This window comes from Quercus lobata, chromosome 8 (genome assembly GCF_001633185.2).
Source record: "Quercus lobata isolate SW786 chromosome 8, ValleyOak3.0 Primary Assembly, whole genome shotgun sequence".
NCBI lineage: Eukaryota > Viridiplantae > Streptophyta > Magnoliopsida > Fagales > Fagaceae > Quercus > Quercus lobata.
The window spans coordinates 14,711,539-14,732,378 of record NC_044911.1 but is presented as its reverse complement, the minus strand read 5'-3'; the positions used below and the strand labels follow the sequence as shown (position 1 = coordinate 14,732,378).

Below are 20,840 nucleotides of genomic sequence, written 5' to 3'. Positions count from 1 at the left end.
GTTTGATGTAGCTTAATCAGTCTTAGGGGGCTTTTCAAATTGCATCACAACAATCAGTTTTTAGAAACCATGCATCGAGACTCGCCGAACACACTAAATCTATGAAGGAGAGATGGATACACGTTGTCGAAGCCCAAAGGCGGGATGAGGAAGCTAACAAGGAGGGGCTGATGAAGGCATGACAACAAGGCTAGCTAACAACATGAAGTTTAGGGTATGAAAGCTAAGAGGAGTTGCAACCAAGGTAGTATTTGATGAGAGAAAATGAAATGAAAAAAAATATATATATATATATATATATATATATATCATATCAATTTCACGGTTAAAGTTTTATTTGTTGAATTTAACAATGTACAAACTGTCATGCCTTTTAAATTTTAAATAATATCATTGTCTGTATGTCTTTAGTTTTGTAATATTTATTTTCAAACGCAAAATGATTTAATTTTAAGTGTAGATGATCATTTTCCTATAAGAAAATTTTCTTATGACTAAGACTATGAACTGATTGCCTTTTTAAAGAGTGATATATATTATGTTAATGAATTGGTTAGCCCTTTTTTTTGGAAGGAGGGGGGGGAGGGGTTGTTACTTTGTTTTGCTAAATGGGTTCTAATTAATTCAACTGATAAAATCTTTATTCAACTAATAAAATCTTTGTTCTCAAATATGAGACTTGGATTGAATCTTATCCACACACTCACAATCCTATTATTGCCTTGAACAAAGTTTAGCTACAAAATTATTTGTAACCTAAAGTTACAATCTTACTTAAGATCTTTTTATTGGAAGTGAATTTTGACAAATCTACCATTGGATTACATTTTTTTTTTTTTTATATCTTCCACGCTTGCAAAATTTCTAGAAAATTAAAGAATAATAGTTATGTCATCAATAAATTGTTTAAATTGCAAGTTTTTATAATTTAAAATTATGTATAAAATATAAGCTTATAGATCATGTAGTAAATAATATCCGATTGACACAAAATTTAACATGTGTATTAAGAGTATAAAGAACATAAAATTCAACGATTAGATTTTCAAAATATGCAATAATGTTTAGTTTATTAAGTAAAGTTGTATCCTTATGTTACAACCAATTTTATAGCTAAATTTTGTCCTTCTTACCTTGGCCTAATAGTGAATAGTAATTGTATAGTTTTGATAGGAAAGGTTGATAAAAATAAATAAATATAGGGCGAGGGTTAACATTCTTAATTTTTTAAAATGTGTAGTTTGGAAACTCTACCTTTTTCTTCCATAATATTTGCTGCCTTGCTAGCTAGATTAAAAAAGATCTAAGAAACGAATTCTTTTACTCCTTGTCCATTTCTTCTGTAATTTTCAGTTTTTCACCCCCCTCCTCCGACATGAAGAGATGGGCGAGTCAAGCAAGAAGGAAAGCACATATATTCGTGCTACTGCATTTCAAAATATTTTTGATTTATGCTTTTGACCCCCAAAAAAAAAAATGGTTCCTAGACAAATAAATAATGTCCATAGCAGAACTGATTCCTCAAATAAAAGTAATTGCAAATAATGTTATTGACACTGAACATGGTAGGACTGTTGAAAGGAATCATTTATAGGAATTGATTAACGTCTTAGTGAAGACAAATCTAGATCAGATTGTTAAGTGTCTTGGAGTCACATGAAAGCCTAAATTGGCATAATAATGATAAACACTTAGATTCTGCTTTCTATTGCCATTCATTTTCTTAATTAGTCTAGAGATGAACTTACTAGAAAAAAATTTAAAAATTAATCTCGTTTAAAGTGCTCAATCACAAGGCGACAACATATACCGGGACCAGCAAACATGTGTTATGACTAATGAAGGTACACTTTCAGCCAACAGTTGCTAAAGCCAGTGCGGGAGTAAAGTAGGTATCAAGATATACTTATATACCAATCAAGTAGATTTCCAAATTAATCAAAGATCTTTCACTCTTTTTGTATTTTTTTTTTTTTACAGTCTTTCTTTATCTTTAATTGTTATAAAAAATTTATCGTGTAATAATTATTTTAAACATTGAATATGTACATATTCTCTCATGCATAAGGTGTAAATCACACAAATGTATGAAACTTACATTATGTAAGAAGAAGAATACACATATCTAATATATGTGTTATCTTTCTCCCGTATGTGGAGATACAATCATATACAATTCTTCATGATAATTCAACCATTTCAAGGTTATTTCAACCAAAACTTTTTATGAATTTTTTGTCACATCCAGGGCCATTGTTGCGAAAATTTTCTTACAATGCCACTAATTATAAAACCTTCAAGGAAAATTAACAATAATAAAAATTAAAGAAACAAGCTTTATACGAGCCTAAAAGATGACCAGTCTTATAATTATTTGCTCAAACGTAAGTATAAAAACATACAACTCAGTTTGGGAAGAGAAAAAGTTTATCTCCTTTTATAAAATGAGCAAACAAAGCCTGTCAACATTGATCATTAAGAATAAAAGTGATCATTTTATCTTGTTCACTTTGGTTTGAAGCTTTTCTTTCTATCGAAAAGGAAAGGCAACTAAATGTACCTCAATTGCATATTCAAGATGAAGATTCTTTTCTATTTTCTTTCAAACCAATATGTACATGTTCAACAATTGTAAATACAAAATCAAGCTACAGACCACTAAAAGTTGTTATATTTTTTTTGGGGGGGGTGGGTGTGGAAAGAAAAAAAAAATAGCCAACTATTTGAAGAGATTCAATGAGGACCATTTATGGGTTCGAGAAGTCCAATGAGGAGAAAACTATTTATGGGTTTAGGCTTCTCTTTACCTTCCAATGGAAGCCCCTCAATGTGACCAGTCGATGAAAAGCACAAAAGCATAACTGATAGCATCAGGACATACATCTTCTAATTTAACTTTTATAAAAAAAAAAAAATAATAATAATAATAATTTCAAAATAATAAATTAGTAAAAATCTGAAAGGATGAGCATGTGGGCCTCCCTCTGACTTCCACTAACATATTCCAAACACATAAAAAAATCAAAAGTGAGATTTCCAATCAAATGACATCCCCACACTCACTCCTATTCTATAATTCAATTATTCTTTCAAATTTTTTCTCCTTCCTTTACTCTTAAATCAAAGGTAGTGCCAGCTCTATTCACAACATAGCAACAAGAACAAAAGCTCCTTTATCCTCTAGCTACTAATAACAACAAATTTTTTTTCTCTAAAAATTAGTTTAAAAACTTTCCCTAAATCCAGCAGCTAGCTTTTTTCTTTCATTCCTTGCTAGCTAGCCCACCTCTAATTAATCACAATTCTTGAATTATTATTATTACAACAACAATTAATATGCTTTCCAATGATCCCAATATTGGCCAAACCTGCATCATTTTGCCTCTAGCTGGCCCAACAATGGTCTGTCCTTTGGAGGGTCAATTCCTTTTTTTTTTCTTTCTCTTCAATTTCTATTGCCAACTCAAACTAGTACAATAATGTGGTCTTTCTGTGTCTTCTGCTCTTTTTTCTTTGATCTTATCACTCCCAACTTGGCTAGGGTTTTGATAAGATGTATATTTGTTACAGTTAATAAGTTGAACTTTCTTCACCATCTATCTGAAAGTTCCTCCAAATGTAGGAGTCCAGAAATCAACTGTGGTCTCATGAGTGACTGGGAATGTACTTGAAACTGGTACCAAACATAGTCCTCGGCTTCTAAGGTCTTGTTTTGGGCCTTCTGGATCCTTAGATTTATCAGAATTCTACATTAAGGAAAACACAAAAATAAATGCTTATTAAAGAGACAGAGAATTGGTTCCTAAGGACAAGCAATAATAAATTAAAAAAGGGTTGTCATTGGCTTTAAAAGATGGTAGCTAGGATGGAGAATATTGTACCTGCTGATGCTGTATGGGAGCTCCACTTTTCATGTAAGGTGTGCTTAAGACCTAATATGGTTTAAAATACAGACATAAATCAGAAATGGCTGATACTTAATTTCTGTCTATAAGTGTTGCTATCATAATGTAATTAACTAAAGCCATTGTTAAAATGTAACAAGGCACATATGGGACTCACACTAACTTGTTCATGGAGAAACTTGATGTATTCAATGGCTTCAGAAAGCACTGAGGCTGTATCAGTCTGACACAATATAACATGATTTTTAAGATCCATCAAAGTAAAAGATGTAATTGTATGAATTCAGAATTCAGAAAGAAAATGATCACTCTCTCTACTCATTGAGAAAGTAAAGGAGCTTGATCAATTCAGAAGCCTTACCTTTCCGAAAGGTGATACCAATTGTTGGAGCGCAGTGATTCTGTCCCCCATCTTCTCTTTCCTCACCTATCACCAAAGCTATAACAATTCTCATCCATATCTATGAAATTGAATTAAATTTAAAAAGAAAACAAGAAAAAGGAAAAAAAGCTTAAAGCTTGCTCTTGTCCAAAGCCTTATTTATTGTACCTTAAAAGCTGGTAAAGGAGTCTGTGTTTCATTCCGAGGCCTTTTAGATGTGGCTTCACTGCCACTTTTCTTCACCACTGTGCTTGAGTCCCGAACTTCGGATATATTCTGCTAAAGAATGAATCTATCAAGATTTCAACCCCATACTTGAAACCCTAATCATGAATTAATATATCATCTATGTTTCCTTCCCCAATTACCATGTTCATAATCTTACCTTTGGTTTTTCTTCAAAGCTTGTTGTGGGAAACTGCTGTTGCATCAATGGGAAAAAGCCCTTCATGGCGGCTTCAGACGCGTTCCAAAACGGGGCGTTGTTAGAGAAATGCAACTGGTTATGTGGTACTGTCTGTTTTGGTGGTGAACTTCTCAAAAACGGAGGAACCTTAGCCGACCAAGATGGCAACAATTCACTAGAATTCACGCCATAGTTCGCCGGATAAGAAAAATTCATAGGACGATTCTCAAATGAAGGCTGTTGAGGCTGGTTACTATCTGGTCCCAATAGTCCTTGCAATATAGTTGAAGGGCTTCCATACATAGCCGATGAATCCATTTGAAAACTAGAAGGCAAGCCTTGGCATGTCACAGTGCTATCCCCAGAACTATATTGAGGACTAAAGGAAGGTTGATCTAAAGAAAAACCACGATTAAGTTGCTTAAACTCATTTGAGGATGACTCTCCCCCACTCATCCCTGAAAACATTTTTTCTGATCTCCATTGAGAGGATCCCATCCCAGTTTCTTGCTGAAAGTTACTGTTTGAGTTCAAGTTTTCTTGAAGCATGGCACGGAAACTACTATCAGCTGCCTTTTCACCTCGACTATCAACATATAAAACAATAACAACCAAACCTTAGTTCCAAAATTTTGGGGTGTAAGTGATTGTCAACATATAAAAGTTAAAATCCTTGATTATCTTATCTAATGCTACATACTAAATATCAAATTATTACTCAATTCCACATGTTTACTTTTCATTTAAAAAACAAATATCAAAAAAAGATATGAAAGATTGATTCCTTGTAGGGTTTATTAGAGATGAAAGAGTAGTTCTATATTTTGTACTTACAGCAAGCTTTGGTTCCAATCCATGGCTTGAGTTGAAAGGCCTAAACCCATCATTTGCAAGCTTGGGTCGCCACCACCAGCTGACTCATGCCCTTGCAGCTTCTGGGGTTCCTGGAAAACCACCGAACTACCAGACACCGACGACATGGAATCCATAGTATTAGTCCTTGCTTTGATATCAGCCATATCAGCTGGCCATCCAAAGCTCCCCGAATTATTGAGCCCCGAAGACGATGATGTGCCGCTTTCAAACCTGCTTCTTGATGTTGAATCCCACCAGTTTCCACTTGTGTTGAACTCATCTGCCATGCTTCTTTATGTTTATATACGGTTGCTAATATAATATGTATTCTCTTGCTTCTTCTCTAGCAGTAGCTAGCTAGCTTTCTCTGGAGTACTACTTGTGGCTTCAGATTCTTCAAACTCTTGGCCTTGTTTTGTTGGGTCTCTTTGAGCTTTTATGGTGTGCAGAAAATGAATGAAAACGGTTCGCTGCATCTCAAATATTTATACTAGCGGATTAAACCCGTTTGGTGTGTGTATGTATAGGGAGTGAAAGAAAGAAGTAACCGGAATGTGGTTGACATTTTCAGGGGGGCGTGAGTGATTAGACAAGAGGAAAGGTCATTGCGCAATTGAATTTTTACATTTCTTTGATGATTTTCAACATCAACTTTATTTTTTATATGCTAAAATTTTCTATTCCCTACATTCTTTCTTTTTAATTTCCTTGTCTTTAGAATGTTTTTCTTTTGTAGATTCAATAAATAATGATTAAGAAAATAACACTATACTCACGCCAGGTTGGGCTCACACCAAGAAGGTGCCACTCTGCCAATCATAGAGCACTACAAAAAGGGTATTCTAGTCATTCCATGGATATGCTATGCAGCTATAGTCATTTTATGATAAATTCTAAAGGATACTCGTATATGTAACTATTAACTACTTGGCCAGATAATATGAAAGACTTTGATTAATGTTCACTTATTAGGTATTCTACACACTGAATTTGTAAAAAAGTGGGTTTCATTGTTATATGTGAATCATCATGTAAAATTATATATAATAATGTTTAGCTGGTGACCCAGTATAGTTTCATTTATAATGATGATCGTATAATTATTCAGTGGATGACCAAAGCTCTGGCCAGGGTTGGTAGCAAGTTGCAAAATACACGGCTTGATATACAAAGTACAAATGATAAGGGTGTTAAAAGACTATAGAGAAGAATCTCAGAAACCATCCAACCAAATTTAATGTATTTTATGTATACAACCTTTTTTTTAATTTTCTTGAGAATCAACAATAAGAAATACTCATTGATTAATATCAGTATTAAGTAGCATCTAGTTGTACATCTGAGCCTCTGATGCAAGAAAGTTTGGTGTCTCACTCATTCTAGACCTTGTCACCCTCAACATGTTGTGCATGTTTTGCCAAGCGGTGAGCCAACCAAACATGAGATAGAAATACTGATCTAGCTTGGGAAAGTTGTGAGAATCCTCGCATCTTAATTTGATTATATGACCCACTATGGACTGGGTTTTTGCCTTCAAACTTCACTACTCGTATTACTAATTAATAGCTTGCGAATCTCCTAGAATTATGTCTTGCAAACCTATGTCTATTTTATGTATACAAACTGATATATATGTACGTTATTGCAAAACAATAATGATGATCATAATAATTCCTAAAAGCTCTAGTTTTGGATTTTTTTTTTTTTTTTTTTTTTTTTTTTTGGGATAAGTCTCTAGTGTGGGAATTAATTTCGACCACTTTTTCTGTCCTTTTTAATAAATGAGCTTAGTGCTAAGGAGGGATTAGGAAAACGAGAAAGAGAAAGAGAGAGATTTACATTAGTGACATTCATTTCATGAGATGCGATTCAAAATGAATTGTGCTAAGAATCCAAAATCTCTTAGGAAGAGTAATCATTCTAAAGAAAGACCCCAAAAGATATATACACACAAAGAGAGTTTAGTGTGAATAACATTAGATTCCGAATGAAGTATGTCACATGGATGAAAAATGAACACATAATGTGCTTCAAATATAATCTAGCACGAATGCCATCAAATATCAACGTCTTAACAATAAGAAAACAATTTCTATTTTCATCATACAGTATTTGGATTTCTGAGGTGGGAACCAACAACAGTCTAGATTAAGGGAGATATAGAACCAGCATGCGACTTCTTTTCCATTAGGTGATATTTTACACAATACGATGCTCTAGCAGCCATCAATATTTTCCATAATGAATAATATTAATGAATTGAAAATCATTTCCTTGTGTTTTCAATGAAAAGATTTTACCAAGAAAATTGGCCACCTCAAACCTCACCAAATTGTCACAAATTAAATGGGATCACCTGACGGCAGTTGACAATCAACTCAGCAAATCAAAACCATAGTGGAAGCGTCAAATTTGTCGTACCAATTTCAAGTTCATAGTAACGTAAATTGTGACTTGGAACAAACTTTCGTCGAAAAAGACATCCATTGAGCATTTTCTGTTGGTAAATGTCTCATGTTTTGTTTTACTTGGGTGACTAATGACAATTAGGGTCGGAGTTTTTCTAATTTAAACTCATTTCTCAATAATGTTGGAATTGAATGCGTCCCTCGAATAAAAGTATATTATTTTTTTAGTCTAGGATAAGATCGCGTTGACATCAACTATACTACTTTGTAGTCAAGAAAAATAGGAATTTGATCAGGAACTTAGGTCATATCCTAGGGGATCAAATAATATCTTCAATTGCTGTCATGCATCTCTATTCCTCTACGGCGCCTTAATATATTATTTAACAAAAGATATTTAAGTTAACAAGAAAATAAGAGCCGACATGAGTTTTATAACTTAGTTGGTACTTTTTAGTGGGTTCTAATAGAGATGTCAAGAATTCGGACTTCAAATTATTTTCCTTCATTATAACTATCAAATTTATCCAAAAGAAAATGGGGAGAAAAAAGTTTATATTTAAGGTTGAAACATGCAAAATGTTTTACCAACTTATTTAGTTTATGACAAGAGTTTGAACATAATATAACATGGGCTATCCAATGGCTCCTAAATCATATACTCTGGAGAATTATTTGGTCAAGAGTTTTATAACTGAATGAAATAGTTTAGTATTTTTAATAGAGATATTCAAAATTTTAATCCCCATCCACCACTTAAAAATATATAATAAAAAATAAAAACACCAAGTCCAAAAATAATTTAAAGGTAAAATTATATAATCTCCCAAAAGTTTTAATTAAATATAAAATTTTAAAATATTATTTTAAATCATCCCCTCAGAAAAGTCAATAATTGTTAACCATATTAATGAAAAATCAAGTAAATTGCACGTGAGAATTATTTGTAGGAGTGGTCATGGGGCGAAATTAGATCAAGGGTGCCCTATCCCCACAACTCTGTCATCTTTTTTCAGGTTAGAAAAAAACCCACATGAGACTAGCCTGGTTCAGGGTGGATTGAAGGTATTTGTGAAAGATGATTGACAATTGAAAGAGTTCTAAAAGGAAGGGGAAAAGTCATGGGGTATAGTAATAGAATATCTACAACAAAAATAAATCATAAATAGAATATATATATATATATATATATATATTAAATGATATGTTTAATAAAATGTATATATACTCATTCTGAGTGTGGCAAGGCATGGTGAGACAAGTAAAACTTGTCACAGTCCTATCACCTCTTTGGGATGAAGAAAACTTACACAGAATAAAATGAGAATTTTTTGTCATCCCTACTTATGTAGTTGTTAAAAAGCATGTCACATGAAAGCCAAATGACATTTTATTGCAAAACATATTTTTTATTGCAAAATGACTTACCAATTGATCACAGCTGCATTAAATTGTATTTTTCTGCCCAGAATTTTTAAAGGTTTTTGTAAGCTTTTTTATGCGAAATTGTTGCATTTGATTTACATGATTTTTTTTTTTAATATTTACATATGATAAAATTATTACTTATATGAACTTTCGTTATTTTGGAAACAATATAGAAACTTCATGGTTTAATTAAATTTCTTTTAAATTTAGGATTCAATTTAAAATTACTCTAAATTTTAGAAGAAACTACGCAATTTAAATTACTCCTAATGCATAGAGATAACTTATGGGCTTCACTATAGTCCAAACACTATTCTAACCGATAATGATAAACTTCGCCTATACTCAAAGAGCATGAAAAACGACATGTTTCCATGATCTAGCTGAGCTTGCCACGTTACTCTATATGCTTTTAAATAGCTGGCCAGTAATTTAACATCAGAACTTGGATATTTTAAATAATATATGTGAGTTTTTTACTTTTGTTTTTTTCTTTTGGAAAGATATAGTGTAAGCATCAATATGGAGCTTGGTAGCATTGATATGTCATTTTTATAAACAGAATTAAGCTTAAGCATTATTTGTAATTTTTTTTTTTTGAGGAAATTATTATTTGTAACTGAATTATAAAAAAAAAACATATATATTTATATTTATATATATGAGATAATTTGAAAAGAAAAACTATATTCAAAACCAACAATAAAATTATGATTTTGAGTGATGCAAAAAAAAAAATTTAAATAAAATTTAAAAAAAAAAAGGAAAAAAAAAGAAAAAGAAAAAGGAAGAGGTGCTCAAATATTTTGACTAAAAAACAACAAAAATTATTAGTAAGAGATACCAAATATAATTTTGACTCTGGCGTCATGCTTAGAAAATTATGACTTTGAGAGCCAAGGGTCAACGAGTAGGGGTCCACACGGCGTGCACGCGTGCGAAGACACGTGGGGTCCACTTCATTCCGCCTTCTCCTAAGAGTCAGAGCCCTGAAAACGACTTATTATTGAATATTCTCCTATCCTAATCATTGGCATTTTGGCCTACCCAAACTTACACGTAACTCCCCCCACAACAACCCCCCCCCACAATATATATATATATAAAAAAAAAAAAATTCCAAGATAATTTTAAGATTGTTTGTAATTTAAAAAATAAAATTAAATGACTACTTATTTTGAGACTTTTTTTTTTTTTTTTTTTTTTTTAATGTCATTCTCAAAGTACAAGAGTTTACTTCCCTCATTATGTTAAAGATATATTCTATTTATTGACGGCAAAATCGTAATATTTTAATCTAAAAGAGTTAAGTTTTAATATAAAATTGAAGACAAAAATAACTAGATAAATGGCAAAATTAGGATATTTTAGTCAAGACAAGCTAGGTTTAAATATAAGATTGAAGGCAAAATTAACTTCAAAAACTTTAAATGATATAAGTAAATTGCACCTAATTAATTAAACAAAATTTTTATTGACATAAAAAAATAATATAAGTATATTATAATTTATCTTTTTATAACCAATGTTAAAATCGAGCCTTTAGTATAATCATCACTATACTTAAGATACTTCATAATTTAAGGTGATTATAAATACGTTTTTTTTAAAAGAAGAAGAAAACAAACTCTAAGATTATGAAGATATGTGATTTTAGTTAATGCAAAAAATAATATCTTAGAATGTAAGTAGGGTCGTAGATGAATAATAACAAAAAATTCGCACATTAATTAAAGGATGTTGTGATTTATAATTTTAAGGCTACATATGGATACTTATTTTTACTTGAGTACATTAGGATAGTTGAAAAATATTTTTAGACTACTATTTTAAAAAATCAAGGATCTTACTAGATTATAAATTGTGCGTCCTTGTTCTCACATGACCAATAACAAAGATAAATGGACAGAATAAATCATAGGGTTGTTAATAGGAAGTCAGCAATCAAGATTAGAATACTATTTGCATTTCAAACTAGTGAAAGGATCCCAATATTCTTGTTATTGCGCTTTGAAAATCTCTTCACAAATTCTAGATTATGGGTCTATTTGGAATTCATTTATTTTGTTAAAAATACTTTAGATAAAAGTAAAAATTGGCTGAAATAGTATAGTGAAACTCATGAATAGTATCAAAAAGTGCAGTAAGACCCATGAATAGTAGCTGTAAGGACACGATTTGGTGACGAACCTAAACAGTATTGGGTTCGTACGTAAAAGGCCCAGACAATATGATTTGTAGAGCGTGGGTGTAAAGAGCTAGATTAACGGTGGTATCTACCTCCAAAATTTTCTTTCAAGCCCATACCATGTTTTCCTTCTCTTTTGTTGGTATAATCAACGTCTTTTCTTAAATCCCTAGTGTTACTCTCTCTCTCTCTCTTCTTCCTTCTTTCTCTTCAGTTTTATGTGTGTTCTCCTTTTTTTTTCTCGATCCCCTTCTTCATGTTCCTCTTTTAGTTTATATACTCCCCTTCGCGATCCATCTTCACCGAACACGTGTAGATTGTGCCCGGGGGATTTCTTTCTGTCCCATCTGGCGCCTCCTGGAACTTCCTATGGGCAGCTGTAAGGCTGCTTTCCTGCTGCTCAGGTATCACCTCCACATTAATGCGGCCAGAGAGTTGGTTGAGAGGTCATTAATGCGGAGGCAGCTATAGTTTTAGATATTTGTTGGCCTTATCTCTTTCATCTTTAGTCGGCTACTCTACCCCTTGAGATGACCTACTTCTGAGGTCTGATCGTGGTGATACCACGTCCTGATCGTCTTCGGACGCGATCGTCCTCGGACGCATACTGCCGAGGAGGATGGCGTCCTCGGACGGGTGCACGACCTCGGATGGGCCACTGGCCCAACAATCCTCAACCAATTCTGAATCCTATGGGCCTATCGACCGAATGATCCCCACAGTAGCAAAAATAAGCTGAATAGTAAAATAAGCTAGCTTTTTAATTTTTGTCAAACACACACTATGGGCTAGAATTTTAGATTATGGTTTCTGTATCTTTAACTTTTTTTTCTTTTTTTCTTTTTTTGAGGAAGTTGTATCTTTAAATTTCCAATAAGAAAAATGTAAACTTTACACGTAAATATATCATATTTTATTTAATGAATATGAAACTTGGTTGGAATATTAGTATTAACAAAATTTGCAATAAATTAAATAATTGAAAACAATTATACTGAGTTATTAATCTTTTTTTGAGAAGGGAGTTATTAATCTTAAAGAGGTATTCTTTTGAAAAGAACTTTCCCGTTGATTTTTTTTTTTTTTTAATTTTGGGTGTATCTCTAAAGTTGAGAGAGAGAGAGAGAGAGAGAGAGAGAGAGAGAGAGCATGTTTTAATTCTTCTTTTGGGACAATGAGTGGGGTTAGTTGACAAGTGAAGGGTCAAAATAGGATACATTCCTATTTCAATATGTATGAACTATGATTATCTTAGTTGCTCAATTACCTTTGATATACTCCTCTTAATTATATTGGTATAATCTTTTTGAAATCATCCAATTGGTTGGAGTTGGACCATGTTTGAAAGTCATAACTTGTACCAATTAGAATCTTGAATAATATAGAGTGAACGCAAATTTTGCACTCCTTACATTCGTGACAATGCCCTCTAAGCTCTAATCTATTTCCTTTCATGTGGAGGTAGGACTTCTAACTTGACAACGACCAAAATTGAAAATCAAAGGAAATTAAAATTTAAAAAAAAAAAAAAAAAAAAAAAAAAAAAAAAAAAAAAAAAAACCAAACACCATAGTTCTTTAAATTAACGGGACACCGCAAATCTCGCTTTGTAGGGAGGTATCATGTTTACACTTACAATAGTCTCTCTCTTTCTCTCTCTCATATACGGCATGTCTATATCACCGACATTTCTATGGCACAAAGGGAATGAAGATTTTTATTAAAGCATTGATGCAATCCACTCCTCAATTTCAATATAAATCTTGTCATCTTCCGTATAGCCACTAGCAAAGTAGGAAACCAAAAATGTGTGTGAATACACGAAACAATCAAGTGGTACCTATGACTGTTAGGATAGGCACAGTGTAAGGGTCTCCGATTCTAAAATTAGATCAAGAATCATAAAATTCTTTTTTTAAAAATAAAAAAAAGGTGGAATTCACTAGTAATGATGATATACGTTAAAGAATCATTAAGCAAACAGTCCCCACCGCCTTCATCAATGGCACCGGTGATATACGTACGACATGTTTTCCACTATTCAAGACTTTCGTCAAGTTGTTGTTTTCCATATTTGCAGTTGAGGTAATAGACTTGTTCATTTACTAACAAAACATGTTTTATACATTGAAGATTACTGTACTTTGATGGAAGAAAGTTATTGTGTTAGGTTCTAAAACTTTAGAACAATTAGCAAACCGTGAGCACAAACTTGTCCATATATAGATTCCTAAATCTCTAGGTTTAATTAGACAATGTTCAAGATGTTACAAGGAAGAGTACAAGAACATTCAAGCTGCAAAAATGAAAATTCAATTTCTGAAGAGTTCAACCGATTGAGAAACAAGTTCGACTGATAGAAATTCGTAGACATGAAATTTTTGTAGAATTCTATTTCAGCCCAAACTCTATTTAAACGTTTAGGGTTTTAGTCCAACACTACTAGGTATAAAAGAAAAAATCCTAACTACATTTTCACAGATCTTAGAAGACTTTGGAGGTGCTCTTGTGAGATCTAAAAAGTATTGTGTCTTCCTCTTTAAAAGTCACTACCGGAAATCAATCTCATACCATTAGAACTGGTAAATACAAAATTGCTGCAACAAGATCAACAACTGCTAATGATCTAAACCTTCAAGGGTGGCCTTGGAGTCACAAACTGGAGAGTTTGTGTTGTTAAACCTTTGAGTAGAATCTCAAAGTCACAAACATGGATGTTTGTGCAAAGCAAATCCAAGAGAGAAGGAGTCTGATGATTTGAAACTGGCACATGGTCATGTCAGTAAGTTACTACTGGAGGTAACAATAGATTTTAGGTTAAATCTTTTGTAAAAACTTTAATTCTCTATTAATAAATTTGATTTACCTTGAGGATAGGTAGATCAAATCCTCCCCAGGTTTTTTACCTTGAAATTGTTGATTTCATTGGTTTACCTAGGTAATCATATCGTTGTCTTATTTATTTTTCCACACTACATGATATGATTTTTTGCTATTTAACCTAGATCTGAATAATAAACCTAAGTGTTAATTTGGTTAATTAATTAGGTTAAACAATCTGAATGTTCAGGGGTCTAAACAAACAAACAAGTGGTATCAGAACGGGTTCACTCTGATTGGATTAACATCCTGAGTGAGATCCTTGATCCCTGCTATCATGGATAATCTTAAGTGTCTGTCTGCTCATATTTGTGATGATTTGAATAAAAATGACACTATTGTTTCTATTGATCTTATTGATACTTGTGAAACTCTCCGTAAGGAATTATTTAAATCTATGAAAATTGCTAAGAAATTCAAGGAAGAGTTAAAATTGGCTAATCTTGAAAAAGATGAATTGATTGTGAGATTGGATGGATCTAATAAAAAGAAAGAATTTTTGAGAAATCAATTTTCTTCTCCAAATGAAAAGATGAAAAGTTTGGAACAAGAGTTAGCTAAGTCTAAAGCTGAACTAGAGAAATTGTCTTGTGCCAAACTTGCTGTTATTGACAGATCTGTTTCTGTTCCTATTAAGCCTAAAGATAAAAATGTTTATGTTTCTCCTTTCAAGAGGAATCATAAAGAAAAGGCTTATTTTGCTTGGTTAGACAACGGTAAAAGTTCTTATGTAAATGCTGAAATTTCTAAACCTAGGTCTAAACCTACTGATAGATTGCTGAAGAAATCTGCTTTTATGCCTACCTGTCATCTTTGTGGTGTTGTTAGTCATATTAGACCAAATTGTTCTTTGTTGAGGTAAATACCAAAACTTGAAACTAGATCTGTTGTTAAAAATATTGATATTCCTAAATTTATTCATGTTTGTCATTTTTGTGGTGTTACTGGTCACGTTCGTCCTAACTCTCATAAATTGAAATTTAAAAATTCTATGTTTCAGTCTAAGATATGTGATGATATTTCTCCTAAGTCCTAATAAATTATTTCATATGTTTTTTAAAAATTTAAGCTTGTTGGCTTATGAAAGGAAATCATAAGATTTCAATCTCTCCCAGAAGAATTGTGTAATCCATCAAATACACTTTGTTTCTCATGGTTTTTCACCTACAAAGCAAAAGACGCGTGCTATATGGGTGAGAAAAGACTTGCTAAGGTGAGTGTTGTTTATTTGTCCTTGATATAATTCTTTCAATTATTTGTGGACATTTTTCTTTTTTCTTTTTTTTTTTTCAGTTTTTGGTTGTTTCGTTTTCTTAGGTTCTTTTGATTATTAAAAAAAAATTCAAAAACATTGAAAATTTTCAAAAAGACAAAAATAATTTATTTATTATTATTAATTTTTTTTTTGAGAATTACATGAATTATGATATCTTTCTCTCTTGATTTAGAATATACTTGACATTGTGGAGAAACATAAAAAGTATGTGTTGAATAATTGAGTGCATGAGCTATTTTTGATTTTGTGTGAGTATGTACTAGTTTGTACATGTACTCATGGGTTAATTAAGAAATTTGATATTTTTTGTTTGTGTACCCTCTATTACTTAGTTGAGCATTGTCATGCATTGTTGTTGCATTTTATTCATTTAGCATAATGTGTGCTTTTTATTTGTGGTCATAAAAATTTTGAAAATCCAAATAGTTTTTTATTGTTTTTGTATTACACATCACTTATTGTGTAATTGAGGTTGGCCTATGAAATTTGCATTTCATGACTATGTACCTTGTTTAGCTTTGATGAGCTTTATTTTTCTGCACTTTGTTAGTTTGTGCTATGTAGTGCTTATATTATGTGAGTTATTTATGGTTTTTAAACACATGCTCTTGATTTTGAAGTCACATTCTTTTGATTGTAAAGACTAAAAAATCATAGGAGAAATACATAAATAACAATTTCACCACTGTTACTCGCTAATCATAAACACTTATGTGCAAATTATAAAAGCCATGCTCGGTAAGGTGTAGCACTTGCACTGCAAGATTAAACAAGGTATTAATTGTGAAAAGAATGTGAAAATCAAAAGATAAATAAATAATAAATAAATAAAAAAAAGGCATCAAAAGAAAAAGAACTAAAAAAAAATGCTTTTACATGATTGCAAGCATGTTTTATAGGAGATGTGGGAGTTAAATGATGTAACTCTTTAGTTGATAGTCACTTTCAAACTAATATGATTGATGATGTAGAAATTTGTTTTACTACCATTTATATATCACATTTTCTGTACTTTGTACACTTACTAGTTGCACACACTATACGCAAATCTTTACTAAACTCTATACATAGGATTGTGTGTTGACTAATCTGGCCATCTTTAATTGCATATGATCTAATGTGTAAATGCAAATTTTTTGTTTTGTTTTGGTTGAGAATTTGAAAATAAGATTTTCATATTTTAGAAGTTTAAATTATGTGATTTTAACTTCTTGATTGTTTCTGATACCTGCATTTAAGAGGCATCATGTTTTTAAAACTAATCTGGATCATGTGCATCTACATTGAGTCATAAAAACTGCTTTCAAGTTGTTTTTCTGCATAAAGTTTCCAGATTTTTAAGTTTTAAAAATTTTCACTATTTCGACCGATCGAAGATCTCCCTCGACTGATCGAAAATGTTCAGGTTTTAATGCCAAAAGTCTCTGGCTGATTTGATTGATGTCCGATTGATGCTCGACCGATTGAAAATTTCCTGAATTTTTTTTTTTTTCGATTGATGCTCGATTCCTTTCAATCAATTGAAATTGGAAAATTTAAGTTTTTTAAGTTATTAACCGACCAGACTTTTCATGCATCATTTTGTGATGGGATTCACATGCATTGCGTTGTTTTCTTTATCCATCTTGCATTTTTGTAGTCATTTCTCTTATTGTTTTTACACATAACATGCATACACTTTGCTAAATTAGATACTCAACTTGATTTAAAAATTGATTAATTAATTTTTGAGTTCTGTACATTTTAGTATATGATATTTATCTTGATGTGTGAACTGCTAAAAATTGGGAATATTTTTTTTGAGATATGGTAGATAATAAATGTGCAAATATTTTCTCTAAAACACGTTGCATGCTAAATTTTTATATCATTGAGATCTATATTGTATAGCCTTAACTGATTGTGCCTAAAGTGTTTGCATGTATTTGTTTTGGAGTTACATAGTGTCAAGTTTGCATATATTGAAAAAAAAAGAGTATTTTTATTCATGTGAATCCTCAGCTTATTTTTTTTTTGTTTGCTTTGTTTCTTTTTAGTTTTCCCAACCTCCTAAATTTTCTCCTAAACTGTTTTTCTCAAAACTTGTTTTGTTTTTCCTATTTTTGTAGGGGGAGAAAGCAATTTTTATAACCTATGTTGCTTATAGGGGGAGTTGTTTCTTGATTCTCTATGTTGTTTACAGTCTACCTATTGATTGGGTTGTCTTTGTCAATATGTGACAAAAAGGGGGAGAAATAGATGAAATTTGGAAAAGGTTTTTAACTATTTTTATTTAGAGGAAGATGAAATTATTTTTGAAAGGGTTTGAAAAGGGGGAGAAAATAAAAGTTTTTTTTTTTTTTTTTTGTATCTAACTTAGGGGAAAGTTAGTTTCTATGTTTGTTATTTGCTGTTATTGCATATTTGTTATTTATTGTTTATCTATCTTTATTTCCACACATGCGATGATGTGCTCATTTGAGTGGTTCAAGAAAGACAAGTACATTCTGATCAAGACCTTCTGCCTCTTCTAGTAACTTTTGGGTTAGAAATCTTAGATTGGAATTTGTGATGTATTTGGGCATTTTATTCTAATTGAGTTGTTCTTGTACTTGAGCATTTCATTTTTTATGTGAGTTTTGTCATGGATGCCAAATGGAGAGATTGTTATATTCTAAAACTTTAGAACAATTGGCAAACCATGAGCATAAACTTATCTAGATATAGATTCCTATGTCTATAGGTTAATTATACAATGCTCAAGGTGTTACAAGTCAGAATATAAAAACATTCAAGCTGCTAAAAGGAGAATTCAATTTCTGAAGAGTTCAACCGATCGAGAAACAGGTTCGGCCAATCGAAATTTGCAAACATGAAATTTCTGCAGAATTCTATTTTAGCCCAAACTATGTTTAAATGTTTAGGGTTTCAGTCCAACACTACTAGGTATAAAAGGAAAACTCTAACTACATTTTCACAGATCTGAGAAGATTTTGGAGGTGTTCTTGTGAGATCTAAAAGGTATTGTGCCTTCCTCTTTAAAAGTCACTACTGGAAATCAATCTCATACCATTAGAACTAGTAGATCTGAAGTTCCTGCAACAAAATCAACAATTGCTGATGATCTAAACTTTCAAGGGTGGTCTTGGAGTCACAAACTAGAGAGTTTGTGTTGCTAAACCTTTGAATGGGATCTCATTATCACAAACGTGGGTGTTTATGCAAAACAAATCCAAGGGTCTATGGATTCGGAGCTTGCACGTGGTCGTATTAGTAAGTTACTACTGGAGGTAGTAATAGATTTAGGATTAAATTTTTTGTAAAAACTTCAATTCTCTATTAGTTGATTTGTTTTATCTTAAAGATACCTAGGTTAGATCCTCTCCAGATTTTTTACCTTGAAACTATTGGTTTCATTGGTTTTCCTAAGTAATCATATCGTTGTCTTATTTATTTTTCCATACTGCATGATATGATTTTTTACTGTTTAACCTAGATCTGAATAATAAATTGAATGATAATAAATTTTTAATTAGAATTTATTTTTTTTTTTTAAAGACAGGTCAGAATCTTAAAAAAAATAAAAATAAAATAAAAAATTCTTTCACCAATTACCAAAAAAAGAAAAAGAAAATGTTATCAAAAAAAAAAAAATGAAAAGAAAAACTCAATCCACACTTTCATAGTAACCAAACGCCTACGCTAAGTAAGAATCTTGAGTTAAAAGAAGTTACTGCACTCTCATAATTAGGCAACCAAAATCGAAACACATACCTGTATATTAAAAAGTTTTTCGGATCTTGGTTTATGTGCTTTCATGTTTGGGACTCCTATGACTTGGTCACTAATGGTTTCTTTTGGTGTCACAGCCCACTGTTGGAGTGGGTCATCAATGTGCGGTGACCTATTAATTGATGGGTAGAGTGAGTCCACAGTTGTTGCCAATCGTCCAATGTCGTGATTTTGACAGCGGCACAGTAACTGAGACAAGGATGGTGATCGAGCGGCGGCATAAAAAGATCCAGATGAGTTTGTGGCAGCGTAGTGCGGTGGTACCTAACAAGATCTCTACATTTAAGACTCGAGATGAGTTTCCAGCATGGATGTTGGTGGTGACACAATGGTTTGGATGTGGGATGGGTTTAGATTTGACATAGGTTTTATTGTGACAACTATTGGGGGTTACGGAACTAATTCACAAGTGCCACCAATCACCAGTTACTTCCTTCTTTTTTCTTTTTTTTTTGTATTTACAATTTTAGTTTGGATCATGAGAAAATGTAGGAAAGTGAAAGAAAATAAACATTAACTAAAAATTATGGATCTTGTTGGTGTTTCTTCTTTTTTTGCAACGTAAGCCTAGGAGATTTTATAGAGTTTATTGGCCTTAATTTTCCAATATTTTTGTTATGTTTGGTTGGTAAGAAAACATGGGAAAATTAAAAAGAAATTATAATTTTTTTGTTTCTATTTCAAATACTTGTTTTTGTTTCTAGAGAAAGTAAATTCTAAATTTTATTAGTTATTTTCCCTTTCTCTGTTTGCAATGAAAGGGAAATAAATCATGTTTGTTATGAAAGTGTTTTATTTCCAAAAAAAGTGAACGAAAAGAAAATAAAGCAGAGTTGAGTTTATTTTATTTTATTGGGGAATGAAAATTTTTCTTTTTTTGATGTAACCTTTTTACTAGCAATTAATTTTTTTTTTCTTATTATAGTCATTTTATCTGTCAGTGTTCCATCATAGCATTCCATTAGCCCTATCATCAAATTTCGCTCGTAGGTGAGATGTCAATAAGAACCAAAATGAAATATTGTGCAAAAAAAAACCCAAGGAATAAAATGAAAACTATGAACACACAAGGATCATAATGAAAGTTTCCCCCTAAATAAAGGTAAATTATTAAATACTCTCGGAATACCATAAATGCGTACTTCCTCCTCTCATATGAATGGTGGATCCCACCATAAATTTAATTAGTGGGACCCACCATTCATGTGAGAGGAAAGAGTACGCATTTATGGTAGTTCGGGAGTACACAATAATTTCCCCTAAATATAGGGGTGAAAATTTTTTTGTCTTTTAATTTATTACACCCCTAACAAAATGCAATTTTCCCTAAAGTATTTTATT

At 31.9% G+C, this 20,840-nt stretch overlaps 1 protein-coding gene across 2 annotated transcripts; it reads right to left on the bottom strand.

Annotated features, from left to right (window-relative positions):
• Window positions 1–3,108: 3,108 nt before the first annotated feature.
• On the bottom strand, window positions 3,109–6,188 carry LOC115954868 (transcription factor bHLH123). Of its 2 annotated transcripts, none has more exons than XM_031072837.1 (7): window positions 5,528–6,188; window positions 4,673–5,279; window positions 4,456–4,563; window positions 4,267–4,332; window positions 4,069–4,128; window positions 3,882–3,932; window positions 3,109–3,746 (listed from the first exon to the last, which is right to left on the bottom strand). In XM_031072837.1, exons 1-7 carry the CDS (start codon window positions 5,833–5,835, stop codon window positions 3,597–3,599), a joined length of 1,350 nt encoding a protein of 449 aa, XP_030928697.1. In that variant the 5' UTR covers window positions 5,836–6,188; the 3' UTR covers window positions 3,109–3,596. The 2 variants fall into 2 exon arrangements, with proteins under 2 accessions (XP_030928697.1, XP_030928696.1); XM_031072836.1 differs by having other exon boundaries at window positions 4,063–4,128; window positions 5,528–6,187.
• Between the last annotated feature and the right edge of the window lie 14,652 nt (window positions 6,189–20,840).